Genomic DNA, 25,820 nt, shown 5'->3' with positions numbered 1-25,820 from the left:
AATGATTTATTGTCACTGCGGAAGGTACCTTTTCTCATTTAACGCTGACGAAACCCTCAGATCTGTAGTTGAGGTCACTGAGGCTTTGTTAAAGACCGTGGAGTGACTTAGTGGCAGAGCCAGTCCCCAGGGACAAGATCCCTTAACCTCTCAGTGCTTTCACTCGCATATTCTCTGCCTCTCTCTCCATCAAGACAGGACACTCAGGGTCATCATCAGGATTAGGCTTTCACCGGAATCCAAAGCCTGACATGTTTTTCTGGCACTCCAAGTTCGGGCCGGTGGATGGGACTTAGGAAATCCCACGCAGGTACTGCAAGTAAAAACAGCCACGGTGGCTAGGCAGATCCCGGCCTGTGCCCATCTCGTGGAGAGACCCACAGCGCTGAGATGCTTCCTACAGTGAAACCACAGAGGGCAGGACCTACCCGGGGACAATTCCTGCATCGCACAATTTAATTCATGTCTGTCCACATAAGTGTGATTTACTGTCACGGAATTCAGTGGGAGTATGTGTTTGCTAACTAATACACATCAGGAATGGGTGAAACAAAATAAGCACCATAGGCTCTGTTCTAGGTAAAGCTCTTTTGATTAAGGAAGAGAAAATTCCAAAGCATATCAAATAAGAATGTTTAATATAAGGATACGGAGGGATCACGAATCAAACCAAAAGCAGCAGCTCGGTGCGCCGGGGCTTGTCTGGGAATAGAGCAGTTCTGGATTAAAGAGAGCTCTCAGCCTCCCAACAGCGGGCCCCAAGGATCCAGCTTTCAAGAACCTCACTCAAACGCTCCACCACATACTACATGCCCATGGGCTTCTTTCATCTGCCTCAGGACAAGAACAACTCCTGGTCCCATCACCTATGGCCAGAAACGAGGTGGGGTATATCCTTCCTGCCCACTTCGCAGGGACTGGGAGCTGAAGTCCTCCAAGTATAGGAGTGAGACTTCTACAGCTATGCATGGAAATTTGACTTTGTCAGAACTAAAGGAACTGAAGATTTAAAAAAATTTTTTTATTGGAGTAGAGTTGCTTTACAATGTTGTGTCAGTTTCTACTGTACAGCACAGTGAATCAGCTATACGTAGACATATATCCCCTCCTTTTTGGATTTCCTTCCCATTTAGGTCACCACAGAACTTTGAGTAGAGTTCCCTGCGCTATACAGCAGGTTCTCATTAATTATCTATTTCATACATAGTAGTATATATGTCAATCCCAATCTCCCAATTCATCCCACCGCCCCCCCCCCGAAGATTTTTATGGCCTGAAACGTTTACATTTTAGAAACAATTGTACTGGCAAGGAAGTACCCATTTCCAATTTCAAAAACAAGAGATTAAAAAACTAACTTACTTGGGACTTCCCTGGTGGCGCAGTGGTTAAGAATCTGCCTGCCAAGGCAAAGGACACGGGTTCGAGCCCTGGTCTGGGAAGATCCCACATGCCGAGAAGCAACTAAGCTCGTGTGCCACAACTACTGAGCCTGCGCTCTAGAGCCCGTGAGCCGCAACTACTGAGCCCGTGCACCTAGAGCCCGTGCTCTGCAACCAGAGAAGCCACCGCAATGAGAAGAAGCCCACGCACTGCAATGAAGAGTAGCCCCTGCTCACCACAACTAGAGAAAGCCCGCACGCAGCAACAAGGGCCCAAGGCAGCCAAAAATAAAAAATAAAACTAACTCACATGTTAAATAAATGATGACACAAGCAAAGGAATAGTATGAAGCTATTAAGAAGAAAGAGAAATAATTCTCTGTACTAATATTCATCAGGAAATAGTGTAAAATTAAAAAAAAAACAAGGTACAGGACAGTGCAGTATGTTACCATTTATATAAAAAAGGAGAGAGGAATCATATTTTTTCACACACATTTACACATTTATGTATGCATACATACATACGTATACAGAGTCATAGAGTATATGTACACATACACACATACATACACACATATTCTTTTTATGCATGCAAAATTTCTGCAAAGATACACAATACAAAGAAGTCTAGAGAATTTTACACTCTTCAAGTTGAGATGTTTCTTGGGCATTCCTATTTATCCATGGTAGTAGAAACCATAAGGTTACTCTATTTTTCTATTATTGTCTTTTCTCACTTATCAGAACCAAAAAAAAAAAAATAGAGCCCGAGAGACAATGCAGTCAGTAATAACCAAATAGTGTGCAAACTTGAAAATTAAATTAGGCTAATACACAAAGGTTGAGAACTTATTCTGTATTAGAAGCCATGTAAGAAGCAATTGGCTATTTCAGAACAATTCTTTACCCAAGGAGGACCTGGTGTGGTTTAACTATTTATCGAGCACTCCTGTGCTAGGTGGTATGTAGTTGGAAGGATAGAACCATGTGAGCTTAGCAGTCATAATCTACCCCTTCTATTTTTTTTTTTAACTTTTTATTTCATATTGGAGTATCGTTGACTAAATGTTGTGTTAGTTTCAGGTGTACGGCAAAGTGATTCAGTTATACATATACATATATCTATTCTTTTTCAAATTCTTTTCCCATTTGGATTATTACAGAGTACTGAGCAGAGTTCCCTGTGCTATACAGTAGGTCCTTGTTGGTTATCCATTTTAAATATAGCCGTGTGGACATGTCAGTCCCAAACTCCCCAACTGAATGTTCTATTTCCGAACCCTAAGATGTATTTCTAGCTCCCCTGAGGCGACCGGGAGTATTTGCCATCCTGGGCCTCCCCCTAGGTGGCCATCCAGGAATAGATGTCCTCACTGTCTGTCTGGCAGTTCATACGGGATACTGACCATGGGGGAGAGGAGCACTTCTGTTTTGGGCATCACATAACCAGCTTTCACTACAGTGAAAACGTCTTGAACATCAATGAGGTTCTGGTAGTAATTAGGACAATTCAAATATCCCAGTTATTGTTCCCTCGGGCCCATGATAGAACTGCGTTTCTCTGTCCCCTTGAACGTGGCCATGACCCTGGGATCTGCCGTAGCCGGTGAAGTGTGAGCAGAGTGACGGCTTTAAGATCAAGTGCGTGTTTCCCCATGTTCTCATTTTCCTGCTGTGGTGACCAGGAACATTCCAGAGACTGCCAGCTCTTCCAGCCTGACTCCAAGACTGGGTGGAACTTGGAGCAGAGCCCACAGTGGAGCTGGAGTGGAGATGGAGCACGGGTGAAAACTGCCTTTATACCACTGAAATGTGGGCTTTCATGCTGCCACAGCATAGCCTGGACTGACAATCAGGTGTTTGGCAATCGGTGTTTTACTGAAGATGGCAGTGAACACAGCTGGGGAAGGCTGCAGAGAGGGGCACGGACTTAACGCCTGTAGCCACCCATGGCTGAGCTCCTCATCTGCTTGTGCTTTGCATGGAGGGCAGCCTCTCTGCCTAAGCCCTCCCCATGCTTATCCCAGGACACACCATCCCGACCTACACAAATAATCAAGCCCCATCCACCACGTTTTTCATGTGTCTGTAAGTCTACCAGCTCCAATGTCCTCTGGAAGCCAATGGATTTGCTATTCTACCCACTTTCTACGGATTCTGTAGAAGGAAGGGATGGTCTCTGCTCCTAAGGACAGCTGGTCAGAGCTGTCAAGAAGGGAGAAAGGGCAGCTCTGGTCCCACAGAAGAGAGGAAAACGGTGACAGACTTTTACTGTGGCTTGTGAGGCACCTATCTTTCCTGTGCGAAAAGTTCACACTTCTCCTATTTATATAACATTGACTCTATTTCTCATGAACTGACAACCCTAGCCTTAGTATGCTAAGAGCACATGATCTTTCTCTGCCCTGGGGGATATTTTAATACTTTTTTTATATTAACTGACCATAAAACGTACTGTTTTGAAATTGATTCAAATCCCTCCCCCACCCCCTACCCCCGTAGCTATGAAAGAAGTTGCATTAACTCTTTCCCAAGCAAACAAGGAAACTGAGGTCCAGAGAGGTTCACTGCCTTGTCTAAAAATGACAAACCAAGAGAGGGCTAGGACTAAAGTTCAGATCTCCGGATTCCTAAAGCCAGCTCTCAACCACCCCCCAATACCAACTTCTGCACTGGTTAGACATGAATGGCCATCCGACAAGGCCCACCTCACTGGCTCATGGCCTTCACTTTTTTATTTTTTTATTGGAGTATAGTTGCTTTACAACGTTGTGTTAGTTTCTGCTGTACAGCAAAGTGAATCAGCTATACGTATACATATGTCCCCTCTTTTTTGGATTTCCTTCCCACTTAGGTCAAAAATATGGAACGCTTCACAAATTTGTGTGTCATCCTTGCGCAGGGGCCGTGCTAATCTTCTCTGTATCATTCCAATTTTAGTTTATGTGCTGCTGAAGTGAGCACTGGCCTTCACTTTTCTAATTTTTCAGGATTTTCTCCCCACTTCCCTTTGCCTTGAAAGGCAAGGCTGTCCCAAATGTTAGGCTCAAGTTTCTGAGTTTACATCTGCTCCAGAAATTCTTCACCACGCTGTTAGCCTTCTTTTGCCGATGAGTATACTTTTTCATGTGTTGTCCAGTTTTTCTGATTACTCTCAGCAGGAGTCTTGGTCCAAATTGCCTAGTTTATCATTTCGTTATTGAAGGTTCAAGGACCTGGAACTGTGTTATAATGCTTAATTTAGTTTGGAGGTAGAAAGAATAGAAAGTGAGAGGATAGCAGGCATAATCTAAAGTATTTAGAATCATGAAAGTCTTAAGGTTAAATGGATATATTATAGATACATATATGTTGGCAAAGTGGCTATTTGGTATAATTAACAAATCTTTTGAATTAAGAGGCATCTTTTGAAAGGCCTTTCTATGTTTATAGAATTTCCCACATTATCAGTCCTGTCTACCCATGCAAGAAGTCAGAACTTAATCTCCCAGCCTCCTTTACAGCTAAACGCAGGCATGTGATTTAAGCTTTGCCAAATACCTTTGTCCGTCTGGCTTTGCACTGGAGAATGTCTAGGAAGCCGGCATATTTGATAGGAATGGTAATAACGGCCTTGGCCTCCAGGGGGCAGCAGTGGTGAAGTTTGAAGCACCTGAATCTCAGTTTGGTGTGAGCTAGTTTAGTCCGGGTCCTCCGAGAAGCAAGTGCCAAGACTGGCTTAAAGGTGCAAGGATTCTATCGGGGGAAATGCCTGTGTAAGGTAAAATAGTCAAGGGTCCACCAAAGGCTGGGAGGGCCATCAGGCCGCGAGGCAAGTTAGACCCTGAGAAAAGAAGAGAAAAGCAAAGGCTGGGTGCCACGCAGCCTAGGGGAGGCTTGGCAAAGCCGGGGGGGAGTGCTGCAGCCCAAATCTGCTTCACGGAAGTTCCTCATCGCCCAGGAACGGCCCGACCCTAGCGTTCCTGCTTCCCTCCATCACCGCCTGGGAGCAGCCACGGGAGGAGTGGCCTCGCTGCTGACGCTGCGCAGGATTTCTACGCCCGGCCTCTGGGACACGCTGACGCTTTGCCAATCTCTGCGCAGTTTCGGATACTTGATTAAAGAATATTCTCTAAATGATACGGTGCCGCAATAGCTACAAAGGAAGTGACTCATGGGAAGCGATGCCTTTGCCCGCACCTCTGCACTGGCGCGAGGCCTCCCACCCGGCAGGTGATGGGGAAGGGAGGTGGCCCTCGGGAACGCCCTGCTCTGCCCTTCCCGCTCCGAACAACGCTGTGTGGGAGGGTGCGTGCGTCCAGCCTATTACTTTACCCCACATAGGATGCCCCGGTCTGCTGACCCTGTTGTGTCCTGACATCCCCTTCCTCCTCCTCCTCCTCCCCATTCCTAAGCCCTAGTTGTATTTATCTATATCTTCATTGTTTTCTTCTGAAAGCCAATGAACTGTCAAACTGTTTGTCAAGTTGCGCAAACGGACTTGGCACTGAGAGCGTTCCCTTAGCTGGCAATGTCATTAAATCCAGAGAGGAGGAGGTGTAAACGCAGAATGTGGAGAATACTGTGGCTGGAAGACAAAGAGTAAATGACTTCGTATTGAGTTAAAGTGATTTCAGGGGTTTTATAAAACAGTGGTCTTCAAACTGTGGTTTAAAGTCATGGATAATTTCAATATGATCAATTTCCAGAGGCTTACATGTCCTATCTACTCTTTTCCAAACTTATCTGCTTGAAGACGTGCCTGTGATGGGAGGACATACCGCCTCCCCTTTGCACCTGTTTCACAGCTGGGTCTCCAGCTTCCTAGAAAACAAAAGGCATCTTACTATCGTGCATCACCTTCAGGTGGAATAGCTTCTTGGGCATCAAATAAAGGGACGATTTGAAAAACTGTCAGTAAAACCTTTCACCAAAGCCCCGAAACATGCATCTTTTTAAGAACTGCATTTTCAATAAAAATTTTCTTTTTGTTCTGTAATTTTTATCTTAATCAAATATTTATCAAAGCTTAAGATTTATTTATGTCCTTTTGATCAACTTTCCAATAATTGAAAGATAATCCAAAAGGAAAATTTTAACACTTTGATCCCAGGAAAAAATTTTAAATTAAATATTAACATACATATTTTTGTTGCAGATAATAATAAATGATCAGTAGGACTTTCCATCATAAATGTAAATTAATTAGGATAAAATTCTGTGTAGAAAGTTAATAAAATTTCAAGAAGAAATAGTGATGTCAAATATCTGATTTTAAATGGAGTATGTTCAGGTATATAAATAGAATGGCAGATATCAAAGAATAACATTCAACTGGCTATATTTAAATGAATGATGTAGAAGTTTCATTAAAGAATGTCAATATTTATAAAATGCCAGATATCATATCCTTTATAATTTCTTGAACGTATGATGACAAATTTCAAAAGTTATATTAAAACTATACAAGAGGGTATGTAATTTTTCTAAAACATTTTTATGGGAGCTGTAAACAAAAAAATTTTTTTTTAAAGAATATTGTTATAGGAGTCTAATAAAAAGTCTGCCACTTTGGTTTCACAATGAACAGTTCATTCACCATCCATTCATTGGGTGACACTCTGGTCGGAGAGCACAACAGGTGTGGTAGAAAACACTGGGGGCAGAGGGCTTCCCTGGTGGCGCAGTGGTTGGGAATCTGCCTGCCAATGCAGGGGACATGGGTTCGAGCCCTGGTCTGGGAAGATCCCACATGCCATGGAGCAACTAGGCCCGTGAGCCACAACTACTGAGCCTGCGCATCTGGAGCCTGTGCTCCGCAACAAGAGAGGCCAGGATAGTGAGAGGCCTGCGCACCACAATGAAGAGTGGCCCCCGCTTGCCGCAACTAGAGAAAGCCCTCGCACAGAAATGAAAACCCAACACAGCCAAAAATAAATTAAAAAAAAAAAAAAAGTTAAAAAAAAAAAAAAGAAAACACTGGGGGCAGACTATGAGAACAGAAATCCAGCTTTCTCACTAACTCCGTTTCAAAACCCGTGGCAGTCAGTAAACCTGTCTACCTTTGCTCCTCATCTGTAAAATGAAGCGACTGGACTACCGGTTCCTTCGAAACTGGAAGCTATTCCATTCTGTCACTACATGTTCTATTTGAATATCTTCTGAGTGTGTCTTTTCTTTACCATTAATTTTAAGCCCTTTTCTAGAGGTAACATAAACACAGTTGGGAGTAGGAAAGAAAACATTAACTATTCTCCATTTCCTCTCCACTAAAGAGAACATGCTTCTCTAAGACTTATGGAATAGAAGAAATGGACCAGTAATGAATTCAAAGAAATTGCACAGCCATTACAGTAATTTTTGAGATTTAGTGGAGAATCTCCCAATCCTATGGATTGGAAACTCGTGTACATAGGATTTCCCTTTACACCAAGCATTCTTAACCTGGAGTCCATGATAGAATCTGAGGGGTTCAAAAACTTGAGTAGGAAAAAAAAAAAATACATCCTTACTTCCACTAACCGTTTAATTAAATGTTCCCTTCAATTACAGATGTAGGTAATAACCAGACTGGCATCAGCACTTACTGTTTGTTACTGTTTCACCAATAAAAATGTTTATCACAGTACGTTACAGGTGTCTCAAAATACTATTTATGCTCTCTACTATTTTGAAATTATGGGAGCTTTTTAGATTTGGCGCTAGCTCCGGTTATTTCATGCAAAGAAGCATACATATAACTATATGTATAATACTTGCTATATAATAAAGCTGGTTTTCATATTTTGATAACTATTTAAACATAATTTCCGGAGTAATTCTATATATTACATTTTATGAGTTTAAAATTGTTCTGAGGTGTCCATAAACCCCGCCAGATTGCCAAAGGGGTCGCTGGCACACCCACACAAAACACTAAGATTACCCTGGCAAGAATACAGACAGAAAGATCATTAAGGGCCACTAGTGCAGCACGGAGCAATTGATAGCCGCCACTGTTAATCTGAAAAACTGCAAATTATGGCTCGATAACTGAGTGGAGAACCTTCAGAACCTTCAGGACCAACCAGGAACATCAATTTAAAGAGAGAGTGAAAAAAAAAAAAAAAAAAAAAAGAATGTTTTTCAGAAATCCCGGAAGCCCAGGGTGAGCAATGAGGATAGGAGGGGCCCACTTCAGGCTGGTATTTGTTACTGGCTACGAGGCCGACTGAAAGGCCAACAACCCACTTCCTGTTGATTGCAGCTCTGGCCCATCCCCACCCTATACGCGCCCCCCGTCCCCCATCAAAGGGACACACTCGAGAAAGGGGAACACAATCCCTACACCACTGAATCAAAGAACTCCCTCTCAAAAATTTTTGTACCGGCATTTCGCCAAAATCCGACACTCCTAGGGGTTTAGCGAGAGTGAGTTGGCTCCCTTTCCTCGGGTCAACCGGGGATCCTGCAGCAGCTGACCGAAAAGTTTAGTCCACAACCACAAGTTCGGAAACCATCGCTTGCCAGCGGGAGGTACCTGCTACAACAGACTGGCAGCCCATTTCCTTTCCCGTCCCCGGAGGAGTGTTTCGGCCCAGAACACGTGGACCCTTTGCCTGGGAGCCGGCGGTCCCCTAAAAATCCCAAACGCGAGTCTCTTTAAGACCCCAGGGTCGAAAACTGAAGCCTCCAGCAACGCCTCCGACTCCGCCTCCTTCTCTGCAGCCCGGGCAACACTCGGGCCCAGCTCCAGAGAGCGGCGCCGTTGGCTTACGTAGCAGCGCGTGATTGGCCGCCTCTCCCTGGCGGGCCGGGATTGGCCGGCGGCTGTCCCCGCCCCTCGCCCCCGCCCAGGCCCGCGGCCGCCCGGGTGTCCTCGCGCCGCTCGTCCGCGCGCAGGCTGGCAGTTTGCCTCTTCTTCGCCCTCCAGCTTGCGTCCATGGCCACCGCTGCGAACGAGGAGCCCTTCCCTTTCCACGGCCTCCTCCCGAAGAAGGAGACTGGGGCCGCGTCCTTCCTCTGCCGCTACCCGGAGTATGACGGTCGGGGGGTGCTCATCGCCGTCCTGGACACGGGGGTCGACCCCGGGGCTCCGGGCATGCAGGTGCGGCAGCCGCCGAGGGCCCGGGCGCGGGGGCGCGGGCGGCCGGCCATCGGGCCGGGGACGCAGAGGGGACGCGGCATCGGAGCCTCGCAGGCCGAAGCCCGCTCTGCGGCCGAGCGGGAGCCGCCGGGAGGAGGCGGAGGGCCCGGCGGGGGGCGGGGTGCGAGGGGCCGGTGGCCGGGCGCCCCGGCTGGGCCCTGATCCCGGCCCAGACAAAAGCGACTGGTCGGGGCGCCCGGGGCCGCCGGTCGCCCAGGAAGCCCTTTCCTACCCAGGCGCCTCCAGGCCCGGGCCCTCGGGCTCCTGCCCAGCACACCGCCTTCTTCCGCGGCTGCCTCGTGTCTTGGGCACCGACCGGCCGGTGCCTGTTATTTGCAAACGAGGATTTTACTGTTTTGTTATTCATGGGAGCCGGAGGTGGGAAGGAAACAGGGAAGGGGCAAATGACCTATCAGAACTTCATTTTTATTGGTGTCGTTCGGGAGGTTTGGTTTGGGGAGGAATAGTTTATCTTGAAACACGAAAGCCGGCTTTCAAGAAGATAACTCGGTCAACTTCCGGAATTGTTTCCTCTGGTAGTTTTATGTATTCTATTTTTAACCCTCTTCCGCAGTGTACTTGTTTAGGGTCAGTGAAACGCATGGCTTAGTCTTTGATATAAAGAAGAACCCAACTTTGTTTTTGGCGAACTCTTCAGACTGCATTAAGTTATGCTTCCGTATTTTTTGTTTCAGCCTCAAAATGTAAGACAACATACTTCATGATTTTTTAAAGTTATTTTGTTTTGCCTTAGCCACCTTTGAAATCGTTAGATCAAGGTACCATGCCGAAAGGTAATTTTTTAAAATGTGTCTCTCTGTTGAAAGCATTCTCATTAAAGTCTTCAAAGTTTGACGTTTGTAAATTTAGTAGCCTGAGCCTTACACCGAAACCCAGCAATAAACAGAATTGCAGTTGTTCAAGACTCGTCTCCCAAATGTCTAACCTGGCTAATCCTTATGTATGCTGATCTCTTCCTTGTATCAATCTTTCCCCTGTATTTCTTAAAACCCTGAAGTTTAATAATTCTCCTCCTCCCCCATGCCTCTCCCTCCTTTGCATCCCTTATTGTGCTCTCTTATAACTGAGGTAGTATTTTGGAAGTTAGGATGTAATGCTGAGGGAAAAGGGAACCAGTCTGGTTCCCGGTCTGGCCGACTCTGTAAGGACTCTCTCTAGGAATGTTGCTCTCTCCTGTTCATTCTTCAGCAGCACTCTGAAACGCAACACACCTCATGGTGGCCCTGCCAGGCAGCTCTGGTGCGTCAGAAGGGGAGCAGGTGATGCCTTCCCTCCTGGTAGCTCTGGTGGTCCAGTTTTCTTAAGAACTCCGAAGGCTTACAGCAGTGACGGCTATCACCTCATTGAGGCTTCATTACAGGGCAGTAATGGTTTCCATTCTGGTGTGGTGTGTGTTTACTTTTTATAGGGATAAGTGGGAGGAGAACAGCTGGGTAAGTGGTTCACTGGCTCTTTTGTCAGGATAATAAGGGGATCGGAAGAGTTTGGAGGAGAAGTGTCTCAGTAAAAATGCTTTTGTAGAATTCCCCAGACCTGCTTATCAAATGATTCTGTTACTCTCTCTGTAAAGTAGCAGAAATTCTCATCCCACAGTGTTGCTCTGAAAATTGAGGTGATCAATTACATGTGACTTCTTAAAGTGCTCATGAAAAGTGTTAAACAAACACTGATTTTTTTAAGCAAGGCTATTTAGTAGAGGGAGTTTATGCTGGATCTTGAATCACCATCTCTCTGAAGGATAAATACGCATTAGATATTATGTGCATGTAATCATAAATGTTTGAGCAACAACATGTTTGAAGTAAAATGAAAACATAACTCTTATCTTCTAACAACTTGAACTCTGAGAGATTGACCTAAACATGGCCATCTGAAAGAAGTTCACTAAGGTGGCTTGCAAACATGAGTGAATTTTTAAGGTTTTTTTCCCCCCTTTACCTTTAACAAATGTATTTTGTAGATGTGTGTGTACATCATTAAGATAAGAAGGTGGATAGAAATAAAGTGGAAGGAAAGAGTGAAATAGGAAGAGGAGGTTGAACTGGACATTTGGAAAGGCAGATGGTGTCTGAGTAGGGGACTAGGGGTGCAAGGGAGAGTTTTCAGGAACACAGTGGGGAGTCCCATTCTAGTCCCATTCTTCAGTGACGGCCTTGGGCCCAGTTCTCTTTTGTGATGGCCTGTAGGCTTCGTTAAATGTAGAGGGTGGCCAGCATGAGAGGAGGAGTAATTAAATAAATGATTAAGTCTTTTCCTCAGCAAATATTCAGGCACCTGCCAGGTCCCTAACATTCTGCGTTAAGAGGTGATGTAGTCCTGCAGATAACTGTTAACAGAGGTTGATCAGGGGACCATTGAGAGCTGGAGCAAGCAGGCTTCGCGGACAAGAGATGGGGCTTGGACTGGACCTGGAAATAAACCCACGGTGGCCAGCGGGTCTCCCGGCTGCCATTGGTCACCCTTCACATTGCCGAAGTTACCTTCCTTAAAAAAAAAAAAAAAAACAACCCATCACACCTTTGTTTAATATAAAACAGAACTATTTGGGCATCCCAGTTGTCTTTGCATTAAAACCCCCAGATCTGAACTTTGCACGGCTCTTTGCCATTCAGCTCCAGCTCTTTGCGTAGCCTCGGTCCCACCGCTTCTTCTGTCCACATCCACTCCACCCCACCATTGAAGCACCCCGCCTGTGCTTCCACCAACAGCATTCCACAGCTTTCCTCTCACCCAGATGTTCCAGGCCTTTCCCCAACACATGCCTTTGCATGTGGGGTTTAATCTGCCTGCAGGCCTTCTACAATCACCTGTAAATGCCTACTTAATCCCTTAAGACCAGCTGGGCCTTTACCTGTTACCTTTGGGGATATCTAGTTATATTAATTCAGCCCCGCGCTGTGTATTTATGTGTATGTGCCAACCGCTGTGTTGGGACCTGGGGGTCCAAAGAGGAGTAAGGCCCAGTCCCTGGTGACAGTTATTTAGTTTGCTCTCACAGCAATTTTTTTCATATCCTATAGCACTTAACATGTTTTTTTTTTTTTTGACTGTGCTCAGGCCCTCAGCAGTGAAAGCACGGAGTCCTAACCACTGGACCGCCAGGGAACTCCCTAAAATGTTTCATTTTAGTATATCGGCTTATATACCTTTTTCCTGGTTCAGTTAAAATTCCTTGAAAGCATATATCCAAATTCATTTTGTATGAAATGTGCTTGTAACAATTTGTGTTGAATGGAAAAAAAATGTATATATGTGATAATGTCCACAATTTCCTCATGGGGAAAACATAGTTTGGGAAGGAGGAAGTAGTCCTGTAAAAGTCTTTCTAATTTTACATTCACTAAAATATAATGGAGTACAGTAAGGAAGTTATCATAGGTATGTACTTGGTTACTAATAGTGGATGCTCTCCATTAATTTAAGTTTTATTACCTCCCTTTCAGTTAGCCTTTCCTGATTCCCCCAGGGTGGCTTTTGTGTTCTTACATGCTTTCCTAGACACTGTCCTTATCATTATTATTTATTGTGCTATATTGCTGTCCTCTTTTCTTTTTTCTTTTTTTTTTTTTAATAAATTTATTTATTTATTTGGCCGCATTGGGTCTTTGTTGCTGCGTGTAGGCTTTCTCTAGTTGCGGCGAGCGGGGGCTACTCTTCCTTGTGGTGCGAGGGCTTCTCATTGCGGTGGCTTCTCTTGTTGTGGAGCACGGGCTCTAGGTACGTGGGCTTCAGTAGTTGCAGCACTTGGGCTCAGTAGTTGCGGCGCACGGGCTTAGTTGCTCCGCGGCATGTGGGATCTTCCCGGACCAGGGCTCGAACCCGTGTCCCCTGCATTAGCAGCCGGATTCTTAACCACGTGCCTCCAGGGAAGCCCCTGATTTAAGTTTTATCATAATTTTATCAGGGTTTGGTATGATTTCTGCAGTGATTTTTGTTTAATTATGATTTTGAGCCTTCTCAGTATATTAGAATACTTGTTAATAGTATAGACAGTCCCCCAGAAATAAACATCCAGCTGATGAATTACCATACATAAAAATAACAGCTGTGCGGCCCCTGACAGAGCTGTCAGCCCCCAGTTGGTCGATGATTGGAGTGAGATCTGGGATCCACCAGCCACCCCCTTGTTTTGCCTTGTTGGAAAAAAAACACGTGTGTTTGTTTCCTCCACATAGTGAATTCCCCCGCCTCCTTTCGGGTGCACCTTAACTGCAGAGCTCTGGGGACACTGCGGTTGGTGTTGGGGAGGAGGGCGTGAGACCAGAAAGACGCCTAGTGATGGACACTACACTTCATCTTAAAGAGGGTGAATTCTCCAGGTCGAAAAGGAATCTGAAGGCTGTACTCTCGTCACACTGTAGGCATTTTTTTACATTCCTGTTTCTCTCTTGAGGGTGGGGGGGGGTCTTCATTTTTCTGTATTTTTTGTGTCTCCATACCTGATTCCTGTTGGTAACTCAGCATGTATGTCTTGAATGCTGCAAGTTCCCTTTGCAAAGCTAGCCCAGAAAGAGCCCCAAAATGGTTTTTCCCACAAAGACAATAAGGATATTCAGTATTACTGTTAGCTGTAGCAGTCAGCATGGCCCAAATGAAAGTCTGGGGCTGGCCAAGAAACCACAGCTGAGGAAAATCAATCTTAATGCTAAGTAATTCGTGTCAGGCCATCCAACAATCCCATAGGCCTTGAGTACCTAACAGGTACTGCTACGTGTGGGGTAGTTTGGTGAATGAAATAGACATAGCCGTTGCCCTTATGGACCTTATCTTCTGATAGTGCAAACAGGTAAAGAGCCACAAACTGTAATTATGAATTGAGTTAAGTTCTGTGAAGGAAACAAGGTACAGTGAGAAAGAGAAATCAGGCTTAGGATGACAGGCACTTAAATGAGACCATCAGGGAGGCCTTTCTGAAGGGGGCGGCATTTTACTAGAACATGGAAAGGTGAAGCTGGGATACCTGTGGAACAACTGAAGAAACAAAGAATTCCCAGCAGAAGGACCTGGCACAGAAAGTCATGAGGCAGGAGGAAGGTGGCCACGTCCGAGGAGTTGAAAGGAGACCAGGTGGCCAGAGGCGGAAGTGACTGGCACCCTGGGCCGGGTCCGGTCCCGAGCTCTGTGAGCCCACTGAGGGTGTTCACTGGAGGACCGGCACGGCCCGGCTCGCTTTACTGTTGCTCGTGGAGGGCCTCCCGGGAGCCGGCATCGCCTTATGAGCAGGAAGTGACGGTGGCGGAGGGGTTCAGGACACCAGCAGTGAAAAATCAAGGGGAGGTGGGTCTGAACTGTACCTTAGAGGTAGAGGGAAGAGGACTTCCTGAGAGATTTGCTGTGAGGCATAAACTAAAGAATCTGAGGACTCTATAAGTTTCTGGCTTGAGCAACTGGGTGTGTGTTGGCTTCCTGAGATGGCAAGGCCTGGGGAGAGACAAGTTTGAGTGCTAAGTTTGAACTTGATTTAAGAAGTTTGAGTGTTAGTGTGGCCTCCAGTAATGAAATGTTATTAAACATTTTCCCCTTAAAGTTTTGTCCAGCCAAAAACTCACCTTCTTCAGACCTTTTCTCAAATGTTAACTTCTCCGTGATACCTTTCTTGACCAGCCTAATTAGTATTGAAAGCCCCATACCACCTGTCTCCTTTCCCTGCTTGATTTTCTTCGTAGTGGTGATTACCATCTGACATGTTATATATTTGACTTGTTTATTGAGTCCATGTAACACAGAGTGTGTGAGGGCAGGAGTTTTGTGTACTGATCTTTGCGGTACTCCTGACACCTAGCAGAGTGTGGCCTGTGGTAAGTGCTCAAGAAGTATCTACCTGAACACATGAAACCACTTGAAGGATTCTGTGCTGTTTTCTGTGACTAAATCTTCTCGTTAGTATCTGTCAGGCTTTTGGCTTAAAACGATTCAGTTCTCTTTTTAAAATGAATGCAGATTTTATAGGATATTTTAGGTATGGGTACATGTGCCTGCACACACACACATACGGGAGCTGGCATTGCTTTAAGGATAAAAACTAAAATCTGTAATTCATATGTTAATTGTCTCTTAATTTTCAGGTTACAACTGATGGAAGACCGAAAATCATTGATATCATTGACACAACAGGAAGTGGTGATGTGAACACTGCTACAGTGGTAGAGCCAAAAGATGGTGAAATTATTGGTCTTTCAGGAAGAGTGCTTAAGGTTGGAGCTTTTATCTTTTTATTGAATTTTTTTCTTTCTTTTTGTACTATCACCTCAAAGCATTTTACGTTTTTACCTTACATTTCATGGTATGGTATTAGTTACCTATTGCCGTATAACAGATCACCTCAAAACTTCATGCTTTAAAGCAACAAACATTTGTTATTTTACAGTTTCTGTGAGTCAGAAATCTGGGTGTGACTTAGCTGGGTGCCTCTGTTCAAGATCTCTCCTGAGCTTGCTAAGTGTTGGCCAGGGCTGTGATTTCATCTGAAGGCTCGATGTGGCTGGGGAAGGGGAATTTGTGGTTATTGGCAGGCTTGGTTCCTCAGCACATGGGCCTCTCCATGCGGCCGCTTCACAGCGTTCAGCTGCCTTCCCCCTGGTGAGCAGTCAGAGAGAGCCCAGGTGGAGGCTCTGGTCCCCTTATAAAATGATGTTGGAAGTGATGCCCATGACCTCTGCCATGTTCTTTTCATTCGAAGTGAGTCAGTAGATCCAGCACACGCTTACAGCGAGGGGTTTTACAAGGGCATGGGTACCAGGTGGTGTAGACCCTTAGGGTCCATCTTGGTGGAAGTTACTGTTTTTGTTGTTTGATAGTGGGCTTGGAATTGGGATTTTTTTTTTCCCAGTATGGCTGCTGAATTCTAAAAATTTTAAGATTTAAGTGGAAAGGTGGGAAAAGTGATGAGAATGTAGTTTTGCCTTCTGCTTTTCCCTTCTGGGAACTTGAACTTGAAATATTTAAGCTTTAATATTTCTGGACTTAAATATCTGACCTTGTCTTATTCCATGTACTTGGTAGAAAGGCTGGGGTAAGCTAACATGAAAGATGATTAGGAAACAAACATAAAGCAGTTCATGAGATATTAGCTAATGGGTTTGTTAGATGGCAAGAATTTGATTGTGTTTCAGTACTCTTTTCAAACAATAAGCAGAATTAGTTTGGAAGGTAAATTTGTGGTTATTTAGGTATCTAAAGAGCTATATTTAACTTCCCATCTTTTACCATCTATCTGAATCATGTTTAGACCTTGTCTCTTGGGTAAGATCGTCACGGCAGTGTATTAGTTTTCTGTGCTGCACAACAAATTAACACAAACGGCAGCTTACCACATACGTTCCTACATTTACTATCTCACAGTTTCTGTGGGTCAGGAGTCTGGGCGTGACTTTTTGTGGTTCTCTGCTCAGGATCCCACAAGACCTCAGTCAGGTGTTGGTTGGGACTGTGGTCTCAGCTGAGGCTCAGAATCATCTTCCAGGTTCACCTTGTTGTTGGGAGAATTCATTCATGACAGCGTGTTTCTTCAAGGCCAGCAGGAGAATCTCTGCGACCTCGGGGGTGGCCCCAGTCTCTCTTTTAAAGAACTTGCCTGATTAGGTCAGGCCCACCAGGGCACTCTCCTTTTGATGAACTCAGTCACCTGATTAGGGACCTTAATTGCATCTGAAAAAGCCCTTCACCTTTGCCATATTACTTCCCATAACATAATCACAGGAGTAATATCTCCTTATGTTCACAGTTCCGCCTTCTCTAAGGTGGAATCTGCCTGTCACAGGCAGATGGCAGGCATTCATATCCCAGTTTTGCTTCTTTTTCCGCATGTTGTGGACGCATGTGTGACCCTGGAATTCGTATGTGGAAGCCCTTACACCCAATGCGATGATAGTAGGAGGTGGGACCTTTGGGAGGTGATTAGTGTTAGTTAGATGAGGTCATGAGGGAGGGGCCCGTGTGATGGGATTAGCGCCTTGATAAGTGCCCTTCCAAGGGAGAGCTTGCTTGCCGTCTGCTCTGTGAGGACACCTGAGACAGCCGTGCCCGCAGGCCAGGAAGGGCGTCTCGCCAGCACCCGACCAGGCTAGCACCCTGGTCTCGTGCCCCTTCAGAGCTGTGAGCAAGCAAATGTCTGTTCCTAAACCACCCAGTCTGTGGTATTTTCTTACGGCCGCCCAAGCTGACAGAGGCACCACGTGCTTTAAAAAGAAACACTGCAGGGAAACGACTTTCTGCACATCCGAATTGCTCTAGTTTTGCCTGTCTATCCCAAGTCAACCTTGTTATTTAGAGTATGTTTCAAAGAGAAACATGGGATTCCTGTGAGTTACAGTACTCTGGGAAACTAGAGAGCGTTCTTAGTAAGTCAGGCAGATTTAGAGTCATATAAAGTATTAATAATATCTCAAAAATCTATTTTTGAATAGTTGTAGCCCATGCTCTAGATAAACCATCCACACTTGTAATGTTACTAGTGCTTAAAGGTAGAATTAGTGTATCGTATACATGGCTGTGAAGTAAGATCAGAAAATTGATAGATTGGTATTTACATCCTTTCTCAACTTGGTGATGTATTTCTTTAGCTGTGCTATTAACTGTTCTCAGCCCATCAGTATAGTGAGTTTTTTTACTTTAATTTTTAATTGTATCCAGTATGTCTACATAGTTTAAAGAACCTTCTACAAGGCTTCTAAAGAAAAGTTCAGTCCCCTTTCATAGTTCACCACCAATTCCTGCTCAACCAGGGTTAAGGCTTTGATATATTATCTTCGGAGTTTTAAATGACAAGCTAAAATACTTTTTATTCTTAATTTTTCCCCCCTAGTGTTAGACTTTGTCTGTAGAATTAAAAGTAGAAGAAGAGGGTTTAACTCTCTGGTCCTTCATTTCCGAGAAATTTTCTTGCATTGTCTCTTGGGTTACTTCCTCCCACTTTTTTGCTGTTCTTTTATCTGGGACTCCTGTTAAGTGGACACTGACCTCTTTAGTTGATCCTCCAATTTTCTTATGTTTTCTACCTTTTCTTCATTGCTTTTGTTTTATTTTTTTCCTTCCTGAGAGAGTTCCAAGATTTTCTCAGCATTTTCTTCTAACTCATGTATTGAATATTGCCAATTTTTAATTGCAGAAGTCTGTTCATGTTCCCTCAGAGCACATTTTTGTATCCTGTGTACAGCGATTTATCTGTGAGACTATCATTGTCTTGAAAAGTTTTGTCTCGTTATTTCTTCTGTTCCTCTTCTTTTTACTCACCTTCTGCTTCCTCCCATTCTCCGTCTTCCTCCTGATCTTGCTCTCCTTTTTTTCTTCATCTCTCCTTTTTTCTTCTCCTCCTCCTTCCCCTGCCTGTTCTTCCGTGTGCTTTGCTTTTGACGTGAGCGCTTTTCCTTGGGTGTCCCCTCACCCCAGCGGTCTCTGATTTAGTGGCACATGAAAGGTGATTGGAAGTTCTCTGCTTGTGGAGAGTCTGTGGTGTGGGTCTCACTGTAGGGTCACGACACTATCACGGGAGGCCCCAGGATCTCCGTATATTTTTTCCATTGAGATGCCCCGTTACCTCAAAGAGGACCTTCGCCTGTTTGGCCTGGAGTTTGGGGGCAGAGGAGTGAGAGAGAAGCCTGGCCGTCAGCATCCGGGGACCTGAGCCTTGAAAGGCACTGGGGGAGATTTCTTGCAGACTCTTCACTGTGTCTCATCTCTCCCCTCTGCTCCATAGACCTCTCTAGAGAGTTCACATTCCCAGCTGCCTCTCGTCAGCTTCGTGCAGGATGTGGGGTAGGCAGCGGGGGACTAAGTGGTCCTCATACCAGCTTTCCACCCATCGTCTTGGTTACACTTCCCTTCTCCAGCCATACACAGACCGTAGCTACACACACGTTCAGTTAATTTTTTTTCAAGCATGTGCAGGTGTTCACATATTTTGCAGTAGTCATTAAAAAGAATAATGTTGTTAGTCACTGGGATTCTAGCTAGTGGGATCTCTCAGAACTCTTTAGTACACAGTTTTCAGAAAGCAACACAGTAAAGTCTTCAAGTTTCTTTGATTTAACCGTGCTTTAAAGTGAGTTAAATACCTGTATTCTACTTCTCCTTCTTCCAAATAGCCCGTAAACTGCTGACGGTTAATGTCTAATTCTTCTGCCAGTTTAAGATCAACGACAGTTAGGTGCGTTGAAGATTCCTGCCGTCGCATTCTCTAAGGATGCTGTTCCTAAGCTGTCTTGAGAAACTGGCAGTCCGTTACTTATAGCCAGCAGCACTCGTAGGAGCAGGTAGAAGCAAAAGAGTGAATAGAAGGATAACACATTTCGTGGTAAACTGTACAGGCAAGAAGAAAAGTGCACAAAGTACACATGTACCGTTTAATGAGTAATTTAAACGGATGCCATTTTATCCACCCTGGGTAAGACCAAGAGCGTTGCCAGGCCTCAGAAGCTTTCTGTGCTCTCCAGATCCCAGTGCATTTTGACTTTTGTGATAATCTCTTCTTTGCTTTCCTTTACAGTGTTACCACCTCTATGTGGATACATGGAATATATTTGTTAGTTTTGCCTACTGTGACCTTTATATTGAATGGCCTCGTTTGTGTGTCATTTCATGTCTTCTTTTCCTGGGTGTTTGCAGGATTCATGAGATTCAGCCATGATTTTCCTGGAGCGATGATGTGTTGACTTTCATTGCTGTGCCTGTGACATAGTTTGTATGTACCACATTCTGTCCATTCTGCTGGGGAACAGTTGAGTTGTTTCCAGTTTGGAGCTGTCACTAACAATTCTTTAGAGAACATTCTTGCAGACAGATCCTGTGCACACATGTACAGATAGCTCTAGGATGTGTACTTGGGAGTGGAATTGCTGAGTCATAGAGATACACCTTTACTAGGTGATGCCGAACAGTTTTTCCAAGTGTTTATGTACTAAAGTACATTTCCACCAGCTGTATATAGGAGTTTTAATAGTTGCACTGCTAACACTTGGTGTTTTTAGGCGCTTAAAATTTTGCTTATAGGCTGGGAATCTAGCTGTATCACGTTGTGGTTTTAATTTGCATTCCTCTAATTACTAATGAGATTGAGCACCCCTTCATATGTTGCTTAGACATTTGGATTTCCTCTTCTGTGAAGTGACTCTTCGAGTTCATTTGCCCTTGTTTTTAATACTGAGTTGTCTGTTGTTTTCTTACTGTACGATTTGTGGGATTACCTGTCCTTGGGTTACATGTGTTTCGGGTGTCTTCTCCCACTCTGTACTCGTATTTTCACTTTCCAGATGTTTTTTGATGAGTAGGAGTTCTTAAATTTGATGTAGTTGGATATCAATCTTTTGCCTTTTTGTCTGGGGCTTTTTGTGTCTTAAGAAGTCCTTCCTCCAGCTGACAACCAGTGAGAATCAGTGGCCCTCAGTCTCACAGACAGAGGGAAGCGAACTCTGCCAAACCCATCACCAGTCAAGTGCCAGATGAGAGTAGGGCCCTGGCCAGCACCTCGGCTGAAGCCAAGTCGAGGACCCAGCCAAGCCGTGCCCGCTTCTGATTGACGGAGTGTGTAAGATGGTAAATAGTGTGTTCTCTTAAGTCACAAAGTTTGTCGTATTTATAGCACAGCAATAACTGATACACTCAGCAAAGATATAGAAGCTGTAAAAACACTCACATGGATATTTTAGAACTGAAATTTACAATGACTGAAATTTTAAGAAAGCATCGCTGGGTGGATGTAGTAGCAGAATGGAGATGACGGAGGAGCCTGAGTCAGTGGACTTTAAGATCAACCAATGGCGAATATCCGTTCTGGATAATGAAGAGAAAAACACTGAAAAATAACTAACTTAGCTTTGGGAACCTGTAGCTCAATAACAAATGGGCAGATATTTGCATCATCAGACCCCAAGAAAGAGGAAAAGGAGTGTGCTGCTGAAAAAAAAAAAAATTAGAAAAAATAGTGGCAGAGAATCTCCCAAGTGTGTCAAAGATATAAACCTACCAATTCTAGAAGCTGAGTGAACCCCAGGTAAGATAAACCAAAAGAAATTCATGCCCAGAAACATTCTAATCAGATTGCCAAAAATGAAAGACAAGGAAACAAATCTTGAAAATTGCCAGAGAGAAGGGACCCATTGTATAGATGGCAAAGATACTCAAATGACTTTAGCTTTCTCCTCAGAAACCCTGGGGGCCAGAAGGATGTGGTACAACATTTTTCCAGTGCAGAAAGAAAAGATCTGTCGATTGCAAATTCTATATCCAGTGAAAATATGTTCGGGGAAAAGGTGAAATAAAGACATTCCCAGATAAGGTAAATCTAAGAGTATTTATAGCCAGCAGATACACGTTTAAGAAATAGTAAAAAGAGGCTTTTCAGACAGGAAGAAAACATGGTGCAGCAGAAATGAAGCACTAGCAAAAGAAGCAAAATGTCTGAGTAAATACGATGGACTGCTTTGAGTTTTTTAAAATCGTATTTGATAGCAAAAAAAAAAATCCTTCCTGACCCCAAATCATGAAGATATTCTCCCATATTTATTTTCTGAAAACTTTCATTGTTCTTCTTTTCATATTTGTTCTTAGAAGTCACCTGGAATTGATTTAATGCTTAGTTTGAAATAGGAGTCCTGTATCCTTTCTGCCATCTGAAGACCCACTTGTCCCAACACCATGTATTAAAATTCCGTAGTTGCCCCACTAATTTTCAGGGCCTTCTTTTTACTTTGCAACTTTCAAAATGTGGTGACTTTTGGCTTCTAAAGCCTCATGGCCCATTCTTTGTCCTTTCGGTTTTTGGTTTTTTCCTTTTCCTTATTCTAATTTTAGTAGCATTTGGAAGGGAGCACAGTGCTTTCTAAAATTTTACCACATTTAACTTGAAGTCATTTTTTAAAATCATCGATATTTAGCCTCACATGGTAAAAAAACGGTTAGCCCAGAGACCGTGAATGCCTTGGCCAGGTTTAGCACTGTAGTTAGATGCAGTGATAGCTGAAGGAGACAGGGTCCGTGTGTCCTGGCAGGACCATGAGGCTGACGAGGCTGAAGTACAGCTCTGAGGCAGAAACTCAGATTTTCCTGCGTGGAACGTTAACCAACTCATGATGACACTTGTCTCGTGAAGAAAACCTTCAATTCGTTAAGCATCCTCTCTCTAAAAAAGAGTCAGGGAAATGAGGTGTAATTAGAAATTAAAGACATTCTGTTTCTCGTTTGAAAATCGGTCTTACCGCATTGTAGTTACCACGTAATTAAAACTCTTTTAGAGAGAGCAGCTTAAAATGGTCAAAATAAGCACTTTGATTCTTAAACGAGACCAAAAGTAACTTCATATTGTGAAATACTCAAGTATGTAAAATGACATACTCCGTAATTGCCTCAGAGTAAAGTTAGCTTCACTCTAACTTGGTTAAGGTTAGCTGGCAGCACCATGATTATACATAATTTCTATTTTCTGATTTTTTTTTTTAGCTCAATATTTGTAAGCAACTAGTCTGCCTTTACTTTGAGGAAAATACATAGTAGTGATTTGAGAAGTATCTGGTTCATGGACCCTGCAAAATTTGGTCTCATTTTAATTAAATATAAATTATGTCTGTTGGATTATTTTTATTGTATTATATACGTATTTTAAGTAATTGTGGTTGTCTTAACACCTGATTATTTTGCAGTCATTTTAATTAGTTACTCCATTTAATCCTTTGGCATTTCACAGCTTTTTTGTAATCTCTTTGCCCAAAGACACTGTCGCTAGCGTAGGGTTACAAAGCCACCTGTGTCGTGAGACACCTGTGATGAAATAGTCTTTGGATTTGCCAGCTAGTGACGACTTACCTTTTTGTTGTTGCAGTGCTTTATTTATTGTTGTTGTTATGTCACGGGCTGTTACAGGAATGTTAGAGTTAAGAATCTCTGTTCTCTAAAGAAGGCTGATAAGTTTTGAATGAAAAGCACTAGTTTGTGTGCCAACATATTTGAAATTTCACAAACTCCAGACATCCAGTTGATTCAGAAAAGATTACTGATATGCATGCTTTTTAAAGTCAGTACATCTTTGAAGTTCTGTGAATGATTGTCTTCTTCTATTTAGTTGTGAGAAAATTTCCTCCAAAGGCTTCCTACCTGGGGAATAATTTGACGAAGAGGGGCTTGGGGATGAGTCGGTTAAAGATCCTGCACGAGTGAGAATCACTGGTCAGTCCACCAGCTCTGAGTGGTTGATGGCTCAGCTCCATAATCTGTACGCATTTAAAAGCTGTTTTTAGTGATCATGGGTCCTGTGATGACAAGGAGTACGAAGGGTCCCCATTGTCTTGATTGACATTTCCAGTTGGTTGATGTTCATGCGTCTTACTATTCATGCAAATCGGGAGGTAAAGATTATTTTCTTCCCTTTGCATACGAGGGAGCAGAAGCCTGTAGGTCCCACCTGGTTAGTGGCAGAGTTTGGGCGCACTGCCAGGTGTATCTGACTTTAAATTCCATATCCCTTCCACCACGTTTTTGTCTCTGTGATAGAACTAGATCCCAGTTTTCTTCTCAACCTTTCTGTTGTTTGGGCCAGCAATTTAATTTCTTTTTGCTTCTTTGCTTTCTCCATTTGTAAACTGGGCATACTCTTTACATCATTCTGTTAATTAAAAGCTGGAACTGTTATTTTTAAATACTTTGAGATAGTGGAAAAGACTATTGTAAGATGTTATATGTAATTAACATGATTTTATAGAACTTTTTTCTTAAGAACTCAAGGAGCTCTTTTTTTTAGTATCTGGGCATATCCCTGTAGTATCGTAGAGGACAGAGTGAAGTTCTTTTTCTTAATGGGAAATCTCAGGGTGGAGAGGTTCTGTAAGTTGCTTCCCTCCCCCTGGTTGATGGGCAGTGGAGTGGCGAAGGGGGAGGTGAGGTGTCCTTGATGCTTGGGAATTGAAGGTCTTAGTGGTTTAATGTGATGTTGAAAGCACTTTATAAAGCATTGTGTAAATGAAAGATATTCTCCTTAAACCATCTCATTGATGGAAAAAAAAGAGCCAGAGAGATACTAAGTGGCAACTTACAATATTAAAAGCGTTGCTCTAACTCATGAGCCTGCCGATCCAAGTGGAGCCGTTCGAATACCTGTTTCCCCGGTGCTACGTTATTGGAATTGGGAAGCATTTAGTGAGTGAGAAAGGTACTTTTTATCTTTTATAGATTCCTGCGAGCTGGACAAATCCCTCAGGCAGATACCACATTGGCATAAAAAACGGCTACGATTTCTATCCAAAGGCTCTCAAGGAAAGAATACAGGTAACGTGCGATCTGGTATCAGTGACTTCTTTTCTTCCTCAAATTTTATTCATACTGAAGAAAAAACATTTCCTAAAATTTCACTAACTTAATTGTTTGGGGGGTCTGGGAGGCTTTCAAATGGTGACTGCTTAAAGCAAGATTCTGTTCAATGGAATGTCACGCATTCGTGGTTCTTAATCTTGGATATATGGATAAGTTTAGGGAATCTGTGAGTACCTTGAAATTATATTCAAATTCTGTGTATTTGTGTTTTTCTGGGAGATGGGATATGCTTTCATTGGATTTTTGAAGGACTTTTTTTTAACTTCAGAAAAGTTAAAGACAGTCGATTTAAAGTGGATTGCCTTATTTATTCCCGTTGCTATTGTTTCTATGGTAATTTGTCCCATTTTCTTAGTCTTTACCTAGCTTTCTTGATCCCAGTCATCATTCAGTATTAGGGAAAGAATTACCCAGACCTAAAGCAGCTGAAGGATAGGAAACACAGTCTGTCATTAGAGAGATAAGAACTGTGAATTGAAAGAGAAGGAGCCTGCTTTAAGACAACGCAATAGACCTTTCAGTGAGATGGAAAGGTTTGAAATGTTCATTATCCGTCCATCGTGGTGGCCATGAGCCACAAATAACTGTTGAGAACTTGAAATGTGGCTAGTGTGATTAAGGAAATGAAATTTTAATTTTATGTAATATTTTAAAATTTAAGTTTTAATAGCAACATGTGGCTAGTGGCTGCCGTATTTGACAGTGCTGTGTTAGAGGACCGCTGACACTAGTAGCCCATACACGTTTCAACTATAAAACAAGGTGTGATCCTTGCAGAGGGGCCTCATGGGTAAGACCTGTGGGCCCTTCTATCTAATCTAGTATTGTGATTTGCTTCTCCAGGGGTCAGTGAACCATAGGAAGTTACTCAGTACTTTACATATATAACCTTTACTTATTTGTCAGATTCCAATCATTCTGAAAAAAAAAATACAAAAATTAAATGCACATAACTCAACTTTTATTGGATACTATTTTATTTTAAAATTTCAGGCTGAAATGCATAGTATTTTTTA

The 25,820-nt window shown here is 43.4% G+C and overlaps 1 protein-coding gene and 1 long non-coding RNA gene across 8 annotated transcripts in view; one reads left to right on the top strand and one right to left on the bottom strand.

Annotated features, from left to right (window-relative positions):
* Positions 1 to 1,012: 1,012 nt before the first annotated feature.
* LOC309647406 lies at positions 1,013 to 9,057 on the bottom strand. Its single transcript, XR_014256023.1, has 2 exons — positions 4,926 to 9,057; positions 1,013 to 4,606 (listed from the first exon to the last, which is right to left on the bottom strand). It is a non-coding gene; the product is annotated as an uncharacterized lncRNA (long non-coding RNA).
* A 131-nt stretch (positions 9,058 to 9,188) lies between these two features.
* TPP2 (tripeptidyl peptidase 2) overlaps positions 9,189 to 25,820 on the top strand; it is a 68,625-nt gene continuing 51,993 nt past the window's right edge. For 3 of the 7 annotated variants that reach the window (XR_014255982.1, XR_014255983.1, XM_082434605.1), the window contains exons 1-3: positions 9,189 to 9,450; positions 15,576 to 15,704; positions 24,664 to 24,759. Coding sequence is in view for 5 of the 7 variants with exons in the window: in XM_082434605.1 (XP_082290731.1) it covers positions 9,286 to 9,450; positions 15,576 to 15,704; positions 24,664 to 24,759 (390 nt within the window). In the remaining 2 variants the exon portion in view is untranslated. The remainder of the gene's footprint in view (positions 9,451 to 15,575; positions 15,705 to 24,663; positions 24,760 to 25,820) is intronic. The other 4 variants (XM_082434603.1, XM_082434602.1, XM_082434601.1 and 1 more) reach the window with 3 other exon arrangements.

This window comes from Balaenoptera physalus (assembly GCF_965194825.1).
Source record: "Balaenoptera physalus genome assembly, chromosome: 18".
NCBI classification, from domain to species: Eukaryota; Metazoa; Chordata; class Mammalia; order Artiodactyla; family Balaenopteridae; genus Balaenoptera; species Balaenoptera physalus.
Note: the sequence above shows the minus strand (reverse complement) of the source record. Positions and strands in the feature narration are given on the sequence as shown.